At 43.7% G+C, this 12,555-nt stretch overlaps 1 protein-coding gene across 1 annotated transcript in view; it reads left to right on the plus strand.

Annotated features, from left to right (window-relative positions):
• The window catches only part of cep68 (centrosomal protein 68), a 47,032-nt gene that overhangs the window by 19,026 nt on the left and 15,451 nt on the right, over window positions 1–12,555 (plus strand). Inside the window, exons 3-4 of the mRNA XM_063056107.1 lie at window positions 1,007–1,129; window positions 3,387–3,483. Of these exons, the coding sequence (XP_062912177.1) occupies window positions 1,007–1,129; window positions 3,387–3,483 (220 nt within the window). The remainder of the gene's footprint in view (window positions 1–1,006; window positions 1,130–3,386; window positions 3,484–12,555) is intronic.

Raw genomic sequence — 12,555 nt, forward strand, 5'->3', positions numbered from 1 at the left:
CCATGGGTTTTATTTTTAACCATTGAAATTGATTCTAATAATTTTAAACTCGCCTTGGTTTACCCTTTCCTCTTTTAAGTTATAGCTCTTTTTCAGAGTGTTATTACTTTTGCTGTTTATTCCATTCAATAATTTGCACTAGTTCTTAACACAGCATTAGCATTGCACCCTCTTTTGTGAAGACAGCTCTAAAGAACCTTACTGACATCCTGTGGGTTGCATGTCTTCAGTCCATTACCCCTGCTTGTCCTCATGACATGTCTCATCCATGAGCGGTCGGACTCTGAGGTGGACCACGCTGATGCCAGCTGAAGCTCTGCAAACTGAGTTTGGTCTTATCCAGCTCATGAAGTTGCTCCTGTGGTTGTGCAGGCCTTGGGGAATACCCTAAAGTTCCCAAGTGTCACAGGACTTGCTTTCCAGGACACTGTCTGTCACCATGTTAGATTCACTCTGTAAGCAGAATGAAGCGCCAGAGCAACACCTCTTCCCCTTGCCGCAATGACTCTCCCCGACCCCTCACCAAAACCCCAGATTTCTCAATGTGTGGAGCCAGACTTCATGTTGTATTGGTGGGCTCTCCTGCAGTTGTACTAACAGGCATTCCAAAGAAATGAGTTAGCCCCTGCTGGCACTTACCTGGAAAGCATTTCATGCCAAGCAGCTCATTAATTACAAGCACTTGTTTACCACTGGTCAACAATGTGAACATAGCTATGTGCTAAATACTGTAGAATGAAACATCTCCACTGAACAAAGTCGCGAAAGCTACTAATAAATCCAGTGAAGTATTAAGAAGAAATACAATTGGAATGGAGAACTCACTGCCACAACAGTCTTGATGCAGATAGCTTGGTCAGTGACCTGCAACGTTCGTTCTTTCTCTCTCTCTGCAGACTGTGTCTGATGTACTGTGTATCTCCAGCATTTTGTTTATTCAGAATTACAATGTGCAGTTTTTTTTTGTCAGTTCTCAATCTACATCTTCTGATGTTTGTTCAAGCAGAACTTCAGCAACAAACTGGAAGAAATGGTGCAGTGGCTGCATAAGGTGGCGGAGACCACGGACAACTGGATCCCACCACAGCCGGAGATGGAAAGCATAAAGTTCTCTCTAGGTGTGTGTATGGTAAGTATGTCCTTGATAGTAGCTTTTACTGTTGAAAGCTAGTTTTCTAAACTTCACCCTAAATCAATACTTGTGTCTTGAGCAGTTCAGTTTGTCTTCATTGGCTGTAGATCTTGGGGTAGTTCTTTGTGTCTGCTCTGCTATTCAACACAATTCCGGCTGATCATCATCTTCCTTTGTTCCTTTGTAATAAATCTGTCTACCACCTTGAATGTATTTACTGTATTGGCCTCCACTGTCTCTTCAGTGGGAGAAATGTCCTCTCAATGAAGACATTTCTTCTACTTTAGTTCTGAAAGGTATGCCCCATATTCTGAGGCTGTGATACCTGTTGTTGGATTGTCCAACCATCAGAAACATTCTCACTACATCTACTCTATTTGCATTTCATAGGTTTTTTTTAAACGATATGCCCCCTTGTATACCCTTCGATATTGTGGTCCAACTGATGTTAGTCATACATCAGTCCCACCATCCCAGGACTGGTCTTGCAAACTTCTGTTGCATTCTCTCCAAACAATAATGTTTTTCCTCAGATAAGCAAAGCAAAGTGTCAGAGTTCCAGATGGGATGTTGCTAAGGCACTACGCAAGTGCTGGAAAACACGGGTGCAGATCCCCTTGTGATGAAGAGCAATGTGTGCTTTCAGCACTAATTATTTGCAGCTTTTCTTGCCGATTTTGTGTCATAGTCATTAAGTGAAACAGCACAGAAATGGGTCCTTCATGCTAACCTTCCCCACCCCCCTGCCATCTACACGAATCCTATTTGCCCACACTAGGCCTGAATCCTTCTGTGCATTGCTTATTAAGTGTACGTCTGAATGTCTCTTAAACATAAGCGATGGTATGTGATTCCAGTGCCCACTCTGAGAGCAAGTTTCTCTGTGTGTGTCTTTAAAACAAAGACGATCCCATTAAATCCCTCCTTAAGCTTGTGTCTTGTTGTGGATGCCCACTTCAATGGTTATAAGATTCTCTCAACACACTGGTACGTCTATCAAGTTGCTATTCAGTTTCCTTTGCTTCATGGATAATGAGCCTGTTTTGTCTTTAGAGCTAATAGTATCTGCAGAATGCCATGATGCCAGAGACATTTAAAATTTTATTAATACATACATTAAAGTAAGTACCAGAACTTAATTTTAAAAAAAGCAAAGTAAATAATAGTCGATTGCCACCTACCCCAATGAGTTCAGAATCAAGATCAGTAATCCCTTTGAAATGAATATGCTAGTATTACTTGCTACTGGCATGAATGGTCCCTGGGTGTCAGTGTCTCTGAGGCTCTATCCTGGGCCCAACATATTGATGTAATTACAAAGAAGGTACAACCGTGGCTATATTTAGTTAGAAGTTTAAGGAGAATTGTTATGTCACCAAAGACACTTGGAAATTTCTACAGATGTACTGTGAAGCGCATTCTAAATGTCTGCATCACTGTCTGGTATGGAGGGGCCACTGCACAGGATCGGAAAAAGCTGCAGAAAGTTGCGAACTCTGCCAGTTCCATCTTGGGCCCGAGCCTCCCCAGCATCGAGGACACCTTCAAAAGTCAATGCCATAAAAAGGTGGCATTCATCATTAACAATCCCCTTCGCCTATGCTCTCTCCTCATTGCTTCCATTAAGGGGGAGGTACAGGAGCTTGAAGAAACACACACTGTTTCAGGAATCGCTTCTTCCCCAGAATGGACAATGAACCCATGAATACTACCTCACTATTTTCCCTCTCCTTTTGCACCACTTATTTAATTTGATATTTTTCATATGTATACTTAACTAATGTATATTTTTACTATTATGTGTTGCAATGTCTTGCTGTTGCAAAACAACGCATTTCATGACATATGCCAGTGACATTAAGCCTAGTTTTGATACTGGTGTAAAATGGATTGGAGTGTACCTGGTCCCTGAATTCTGTGTATGTGAGCACACGTGGCAATCTGTATAGATTTCTGCCATTAAAATTGTGGATGGCTGCAAGGCAGCAGAAAATAATGATAGCATTATAAGCCATAAGGGGTTCGGATGCAGAGGATGGGGGGAGTTAAAGGGGCATACAGGTGGTTGGAGATACTCACTTTGGATCCAGAGTCCACAAAGATTCAGACCAGCCGGGATGGAAATTGCCAAGGGAACAGATTTGGATTGCTTCAGAGTGATAAGTTGATATGCTGCCTTTTGTTAAGTCATAATTTTGAGTTTCTTGTCTATGCTGTTCTCAGAATGTATGTTTTTGGGGTTTTCCGTTTGCAGGCTTTTAAGAATGATATTAATGATCACAGAGAGCTGACCGAATCCGTGTTAAACTCTGGAGAAATTCTGCTCAAGTCAGTGATCGATACCACCCCAGGTATAATTATGAGTACATTATTTATTGCTTTGCCTTTAACTGCATCCTGTATTCATGGAACAATCACTTGTGTTTGACTTCTGTCAAATGTGTTAATTACTGTTCTCTCTTGGGGAAATACAAATTACTTTTATCACTCTTGTTACTGCTGTTGCCCATTGGTTCAAATTGTGTAGAGGGCAGGCAAGGCTGATCAGCATCTTTGGCCTATACTGCTGTTAAAAGCAGTTTATTTTGTAAACCTAGTTGAGAACTAACTAACTATCTCCAGAACTGGCAGACTCGGGACTCCAGAGTACCCATGGAACGAGTGCAGCAGCTGGAAACATGGCTGCCGGACAGGACTACAGGTAGTACTGAAGGACAGGACCCCAAACCTCCTCTCCTCCCTGCCATCCTCCTGGCTAAGGTACAATCTCTGGAAAATAAAATTGAAGACCTCTGAGCAAGATTGCAGTACCAGAGGGAGACCTGGGTCTGTTGTATACTCTTAGATATGTCTCACCTCCAACAATTTGGTCTCGGTGCTCCAGTCTGAGGGCTTCACCTTACTTAGCTTGGACTGGACAGTGGCATTGGATAAAGGCAGATACGGTGATGTTTACTTCACGATTAACTAACTCATCTTGGTGCACAGAACCAGAGGAGCTGACAATTGATCACTGTTACAACACAATCAAAAACACCTACCATACCATCCCACACCTTTGGCAAGTCCAATCGCCTGGCTGTACTTCTCCTGGCATATATGCAGTGACTGAGCACCACAGTGATTGTGGGCTGCAGAGCTTTGGTCAAGGGAGGCAGAGAAGCGTTTGCAGGTGGGCAATGTTCACAAATTCATCTTTGGAAGTGAGTAAATGTGCCGTGCCTGTCACTGACTTCATGCTAGATGAGTGTCTGCCTTCAAGAACGTACCACGTTTTCCGAAACTAGAAACTCTGGATGAATCAGGCGTCTCACAGTTACTAAGGGCTCAGTCTGTGGTATTCAAGGCTGCCGATTCACAGGCGTACAAGATGTCCAGGTACAACCTACAAGAAGTCATTGTGAGAGTGACAAGGCAATTCCGTGTGAAATTAGATACACTCGATGCACTGCAGCTGTGGCAGCGTCTGCATGGCAGTACTTCTAAAGTGAAACCTAACAGTATGAATGGCTCTGATTTGGTCAAAGCATTTTATACATGCTCTGAAAGGGAGAATAACACTACACCTGTGTAAACCCTGTGTCCATTGTCTTGAGGCAGACATCAGAACTCTCGCAAGGCTTTGGCCCACAATGGTGGATCTGGCTGACTACTGAAACCCTGCGCTGGAGTGTTCAAGGGCATATTCAGCTGCTGTGCTCTGTGGCCCCCACCTGCTTTAAAATGACCCGTAGTCATGTTGGTGCCCAAAAAGAGCGGGATGAGCTGTTTCAATGACTAATAACCAGTAGCACTCGCATCTCTTGTGATGAAGTACTTTGAAAGTTTGGTTATGGCTAGAATTACCTTCTGCCTGAGCAAGGACCTGGATCCATTGTAATTAGCCGATGGTCACACCAGGTATGCAGCGGACACAATCTCACTAGCTATCCACTCTGCTTTGGGGCATCTGAACAATAACAAAACATGCGTCAAACTGTTTATCAATAGCACTTATCCCTGCAGTATTAATCACTAAACTCCTAAACCTGAACATCTGTACCTCCCTCTGCACTGGATCCTCGCCTTCCTCACTGGGAGCCCATTGGAGGTAAGGACACTGACAAAAGGCAACTAAAATGCTGCAGGAAAGAAAAAGATGAAACATGAGGGCAAACTGGCCGATAATATAAAGCAGGATACCAGAAGGTTTTTCAGTTATATAAAGCGTGAGGTGAGAGTTGATGTTGGACCTCTGGAAAATGATGTTGGTGAGGTAGTAATGGGGGACAAAGAAATGGCACAGATCAACTTAATAAATATTTTGTTTCAGTCTGTATTGTGGAAGACACTAGCTGTATGCCAGAGGTTGGTGAGTGTCAGGGAGCAGGAGTGAGTGCCATTGCTATTACAAAGGGAAAAGTGCTAGGCAAACTGAAAGGTCTTAAGGTGGATAAGTCTGGGACTACATCACAGATTCCTAAGAGAGGTTGCTGAAGAGATAACAGATGCATTGGTCATGATCTTTCATGAATCAGTTGATTCTGGCATGGTCCTGGAGGACTAGAAATTTACAAATATCACTCTGCTCTTTTAACAAGGGAGGAAGACAAAAGAGAGGAAATTATAGGCCAGTTAGCCTAACCTCAATGGTTGGGAAAGTGTTGAAGTCCATTATTAAGGATGAAGTTTCGGGTACTTGGAGACTAATGATAAAATAAGTCAAAGTCAGCATGGTTTCTGAAAAGGAAGAATCTTGCCTGACAAATCTGTTGGAAACCTTCAAAGTAGTAGCAAGCAGGGTGGACAAAGGAGAGGCAGTGGATATCATTTACTTAGATTTTCAGAAGTCATTTGTTAAGGTGCTTTACATGAGGCTACTTAGCACGATAAAATCCTATGGTGTTACAGAAGAGATACTGGCATGGATAGAGGAATGGTTGACAGACAGGAATCAGCAAGTGGGAATAAAGGGGGCCTTTTCTGGCAGGCTGTCAGTGACTAGTGGTGTTCCTGGAGTCGAGTATTGGGATCGCTACTTTTCACATTGTTAGTCAATAATTTAGATAGCAGAATTGATGGCTTTGTGTCAACATTTATGGATTATACGAAGATAGGTGAAGGGATGGGTAGTGCTGAGGAAGCAATGCGATTGCAGCAGGACTTAGACAAATTGGAAGAATGGGCAAAAGGGTGGCAGATGGAATACAGTGTTGGGAAATGTATGATAATGCATTTTTGGTAATATGACAATAGTGCAAACTATTTAAATGGAGAGAAAATTCAGGCATCAGAGCTGCAGAGGGACTTGGGAGTCCTTGTGCAAGACACTCTGAAGGTTAATTTATATGTTGAATCTGTGGTAAAGAAGGCAAATGCAATGTTGGTATTAATTTCAAGGGGGATAGAATAGAAAAAAACAAGGAGATAATGGTGAACCTTATAAGACACTAGACAATACTCCCAAGTGTGGCCTTACAACAGTTTTGGGCCCCTTATTTAAGAAAAGATGTATTGTCATTGGAGAGAGTCCCGAGGAGGTTCACGAGGATGATTCCAGGAGTGAAGGGATTAACATATGAGGAGTGTTTGGCAGCTTTGGACCTGTGTTCATTGGAATTTAGAAGAATGCACGGGGATCTCTTTGAAACCTAGTAAATGTTGAAAGGACTGGATATGGTGGATGTGGAGAGGATGTTTCCTATGGTGGGGGTATCCAGAACTAGAGGGCACAGCCTCAAAATTGGGGGGTGACCTTTTAGAACAAAAATGAGGATTTTTTTTTAGCCAAAGAGTGGTGAACCTGTGAAATGCTCAGCCACAGACTATGGTGGAGACCAAGTCTGTGGGTATATTTATAATGGAGGTTGATAAATTGGTCGGGGCATTGAGGGATATGGTGAGGGCAGGTGTATGGGATTGAGTTGGAAAGGGGATCAGCTATCAGAAATGGTGGACTTGATTGGCTGAATGCTCTAATTCTGCTCCTGTGTCCTATGGTCCTTATTGACAGTCAACACAAGTGTGCCTCAAGGATGCTGGCTTAGCCCATTACTCTCCTCTGTCCATAGACCATAAGATGCAAGAGCGGAATTGGGCTATTAGGCCAGTTGAGTCTGCTCTGCCATTTAGTCATGGCTGATTTATTTTCCTCCAACCCGATTCTCCTGCTTTCTCCATGTTATTATTTGATGTCCTCACTACTCAAAAACATATTGACCTTTACTTTAAGTATACCTAATGACTTGGCCTTCACAGCTGTCTGTGGTATTGAATTCCACAAACTCTCCTCTCTGGTTTTAAAAAAAAAATTACTCTTCATCTCTAGTCTAAAGGGACATCCTTTTTTCTGAGGCTGTGTCTTCTGGTCATAGACTGCCCTAGCCAACCTTAGCAAATAATATAAAAGAGAATAACAATTCTAGGCCTTTCAATATTTGTTATGTTTCAGTGCAATTTTTTCCCCCTTCATTTTTCTTAATTCCAGGTACAGGCCCAGACCATCAAATGTACCTCATATGTACTCCTTTCATTCCTGGATTAATTCTCGTAAACCTCCTCTGGAGCCTCTCCAATGCCAGCATATCTTTTCTTAGATATGGGGCCCAAAACTGCTCAGAATACTCCCAACAGGGTCTAACCAATGCCTTTTAGAGCCTCAACATAACATCCTTGCATTTAAATTCTAGTCCTCTTGAAATGAATGCTAACGTTGTATTTTCTTATTTACTACAACTCAAACTGCTAGTTAACTTTTAGGGAATTCTTCACTAGGATTCCCAAGTCCCTTTGCACCTCCAATGTCTGAATTCGCTCTCTGTTTAGAAAGTAGTCTACACCTTTATTCCTTTGCCAAAGTACATGACCATACACTTCCCAACACTGCATTCCACCTGCCACTTCCTTCCCCATTTCCATAGCACAAACAAGAGAAAATCTGCAGATGCTGGGAATCTGAGCAACACACACGAAAAGCTGGAGGAACTCAGCCGGCCAGGCAGCATCTAGGAAAAGAATACAGTCGATGTTTCAGGCCGAAGCATCGACTGTACTCTTTTCTTAGATGCTGACCAGCCTGCTGAGTTCCTCCAGCATTTCTGTGCGTTGCTCCCATTCCCCTCAATCTGCCCAAGTGCTTCTGCAGAATCTCTGCTTCCTTAACACTACGTACCCCTACACCTAACCTCAATTCTGTCATCCAGATCATTAACATATACGTGAAAAGTAGTGGACCCAACACCAGCCCTTGTGGAACACCACTAGACACCACAGCCAAACGGAAAAGGCCCTGTTTATTCCCATACTCTGCCTTCTACCAGTCAGCCAATCTGCCCGTGCTAGTATATTTCCTGTAATACCGTGGGCTCTTATCTTGTTCAGCAGCCTCATGTGGTACCTTGTCAAAGGCCTCTTAAAAAATCTAAGTGAACAACATCCAGTGGCTCTCCTTTGTCTATTCTGCCTGTTATTTCCAGAGAGAATTCCAACAGATTTGTCAGCAAGATTTCCCCTTAAGGAAACATTGCTAACTTATAGATTTTATCATGTGCCTCTAAGTACGCTGAAATCTCATCCTTTATAATGGACTGCAATATCTTGCCAACCACTGAAGTCAGGCTGACTGGTTTATAGTTCTGACTTTTGCTCCTTCGCTTCTTAAAGCATGGTCCAAAATCTACTCTTCCCTCTCTTCTACACTTTGTATATCTGAAAAACACTTTTGGTATCTCCTTTGACATCATTGGCTAGCTTGTCTTCTTATTTTATCTTTTCTCTTCTTATTGCATTTTTGGTTGCCTTCCGTTGGTTTTTAAAAGTTGCAAGAATTCTTCAGCTTCCCATTAATTTTTGCTATATTGTGTGCCCTCTCTTTTACTTTTACGCTATCATTGACTTCTCTTGTCCACCATGGTTGCCTCATGCTGCCTTTTAGAATTCTCCTGAATTACTCCCAAAAACCTCGGCCTTTGCCATCATCCCTGCTAGTGTCGCCTTCCAATCAACATTGGCCAGCTCCTCTCTTGGGCATCTGTAGTTCCCTTTACTACACTTTAATACCAATACATCAACTTTTACCTTCTCACTCTCAAACTGCTAGGTGAATCCTATTGCAGCTCAAAGGTCATCTATCAATTTGCAGATGACACTACTGTTGATTAAATCTCAGATGGTGATGAGGAGTAGTAAAGGAATGAGATAGATCGGCTGGTTGAGTGGTGTTGCAACAACAACCTCGCACTCAATATCAGCAAGACCAAGGAATTGATTTTGGACTCCAGGAAGGGAAACTCAGAAGAACGGACACCCGTCTACATTGAGGGGACTGCGGTAGAAAGGGCAAGCAGCTTTAAGATTCCTGGGCATCAGCATCTTGGAGGATGTGTGCTAGGTTGTAACACATCGATGCAATCATGAAGGCATGCCAGTGCTTCTACTTCATTAGGAGTTGAGGAGATTTGGTACGTCACCAAATACTCATGCAGATTTCTGTCCGTGTGTGGTGGAGAGTTGACTGGTTGCACCTCCGCCTGGTATAGAGCCTCTAACGTTCAGGAGCAACGAGGCTGCGAGGAATTGCAGACTCAGCCAGCTTCATCACGGATACACCCCTCCCCGCCATCGAGGACGCCTCCCCGCCGTCGGGGACGTCTTCAAGAGGCGGTGCCTCAAGAAATCAGCATTCTTCGTTCAGAACCCTTCTCATCTGCAATATACCCTCTTCTCATTGCTAACATCAAGGAAGGAGAAACAGGAACCTGAAGACCCAAACTCAATCAGAAATGGCTCTTCCCCTCTGCCATCTGATTTTTGAATGGCCTATAAATAATACCTCTCTATTCCTTTTTTGTACAATTTATTTTGTAATTTATAGCAATTTATGTACGAGGGGTGATTGATAAGTTCGTGGCCTCAGGTAGAAGGAGTCAATTTTAGAAACCTAGCACATTTGTTTTTCAACATAGTCCCCTCCTACATTGTACACACTTAGTCCAGCGGTCGTGAAGCATACGGGTCCTTCTTTGTAGAGCTGGTCCACAGCAGGGGTGATTGATAAGTTTGTGGCCTAAGGTAGAAGGAGATGAGTTATTAACTTCAAACTTTCTGCATTATCACTCAAAAGAGTTGAACTGCACGTGCATGTAAGAAGAGCGTCTTGGACCTCCAGGTGGTCCACAGCAGGGGTGATACGAGGGGTAATTGATAAGTCTGTGGCCTAAGGTAGAAGGAGATGAGTTATACAGCTCTCCACTGTCCGCTGGACTAAGTGTGTAAATGTAGGAAAAATAAATGTGCCAGGTTTTCTAAAATTGACTCCTTCTACCGTATGCCACAAACTTATCAATCACCCCTTGTATTTGCACTACTGCTGCGACAAAGCAGTACACTTCAGGCATGAGAAAATCTGCAGATGCTGGAAATCCAAAGCAACACACACAAAATGCTGGAGGAACTCAGCAGGCCAGGAAAAGAGTAAACAGTCGACGTTTTGGGCTGAGACCCTTCATCAGGACTAGAAAGGAAGGAGAAGTCAGACCAAGAAGTTGGGAGTGGGGAGGGGAGGGAAGGAAGAAGTACAAAATGGTAAATGATAGGTGAAACTAAGAGAGGGGGAGGAAATGAAGTAAAGAGCTGCGAAGTTGATTGGTGACGGAGATACAGGGCTGCAGAAGGTGGAATCTGATAGGAAAAGACAAAAGACCATGGAAGAAAGGGAAGGGGAAGGTGCACCAGAGGGAGATGATGGGTAGATGAGGAGATGAGGCGAGAAAGGGAAACAGGAATGGGGAATGGTGAAGGAGAGGAGGTGTTCATGCCATCAGGTTGGAAGCTACCCAGATGGAATATAAGGTATTGCACCTCCAGCCTGAGTGTGGCCTCATCCTGGCAGTCGAGGAGGCAAGGACTGACAAGTTGGAGTGGGAAGTAGAATTGCAATGGGTGGCCACTAGGAGATTCTGCTTTTTCTGGCAAACAGCGTGAAGGTGCTTGGCGAAGTGGTCTCCCAAACTTCTCACTGGTATACAGGAGGCCACACCGGGAGTACTGGATATAGTAAATGACCGCAACAGACTCACAGGTGAAGTGTCACCTCATCTGGAAGGACTGTTTGGGGCCCTGAATGGTAGTGAGGGAGGTGATGTAGGGGCAGGTGTAGCACTTGTTCTGCTTGCAAGGATAAATACCAGGAGGGAGATCAGTGGTGAGGGACGAGTAGACAAAGGAGTTGCATAGGGAGTGATCTGTGTGGAAATCAGAAAGTGGGGAGAGGGATGTGTTTGATGGTGGGATCCCACTGGAGATGGCCGAAGTTACAGAGGATTCTGTGCTGGACACAGAGGGTAGTGGGGTGGCAGGTGAGGTCCAAAAGAACTATGTCCTTGGGTTGGTGGGGTGAGGGCAGACATGTGTGAAATGGAAAAGATGTAGGTGATGTTAGTGTTGATGGTGGAGGAGGGGAAGCCCCTTTCTTTGAAGAAGGAGGACATCTTAGTTCTGGGATGAAAAGCTTGTCCTGAGAGCAGATGCAGCGGAGGCAGAAGAACTGAGAGAAAGAGATGGCATTTTGATAAGTGACAGGGTGGGAAGAGGTATAATCCAGATAGCTCTGAGAGTCAGTGGGTTTAAAAAAGATTTCAATAGATAGACTATCTCCAGAGATGGAAACAGATCGAGAAAGGGGAGAGAGGTGTTGAAAATGGACCAAGTAAATTCGAGGACAGGTTGGAAGTAAGAGGCAAGTTGATGAAATTGATGAGCTCAGCATGGGTGCAGAAAGCAGCACCAGTGCAGTCGTCAGTGTAGCGTAGGAAGAGTTGGGGAGCGATACCAACATAGACTGTCCCACGTAGCTGACAAAAGGCAGGCAGAGCTGGGACCAATGTGGCTACACCTTTTGATTGAAGGACATCGGCAGAGCTGGAGGAGAAATTATTGAGGGCGAGGACAAGTTCCACCAGATGGAGGAGAGTGGTTCTGGTTGAGCCTGTTGTCCAGACACATTTCAAGTTGGAAGATGGTATTAATAAACCTGATTCTGAAAGCTAAGAGATGTAGAGGGCTTTGCACAAGAATGTGGAGTCAGTATTTCCTCTTGTGAGAGAATGTAGAATTTGCTGAGAGGATGTCAACCATGTAAAAGATTTTTATTGTTGTGAACTTTTGGAAAAGTCTTCCTGATAGGGCAGTGGAAGCAGAGCCGTTACTGTTTGTCGGACCGGTAGATAAATTCTAGATGAGCAAGAGTGAGTGGTTGCGAGGGTTTGATGGGAATATTGAAGTTGCTTTTGAATAACCCATGATCGTATCGAATGACAGAGCAGGTTTAGTGGGCCTTTTCCTCCTCAGTAGGATCATGGTTGGTATATATTCTAACTCCATTCACCTGGCACAGATTTGTAAACTTAGCATTACGTCCACTGTGTACATTTGTGCAAAGGTTGAGA

The sequence above is a fragment of the Mobula hypostoma genome, chromosome 8, assembly GCF_963921235.1.
Source record: "Mobula hypostoma chromosome 8, sMobHyp1.1, whole genome shotgun sequence".
Classification (NCBI taxonomy): Eukaryota; Metazoa; Chordata; class Chondrichthyes; order Myliobatiformes; family Myliobatidae; genus Mobula; species Mobula hypostoma.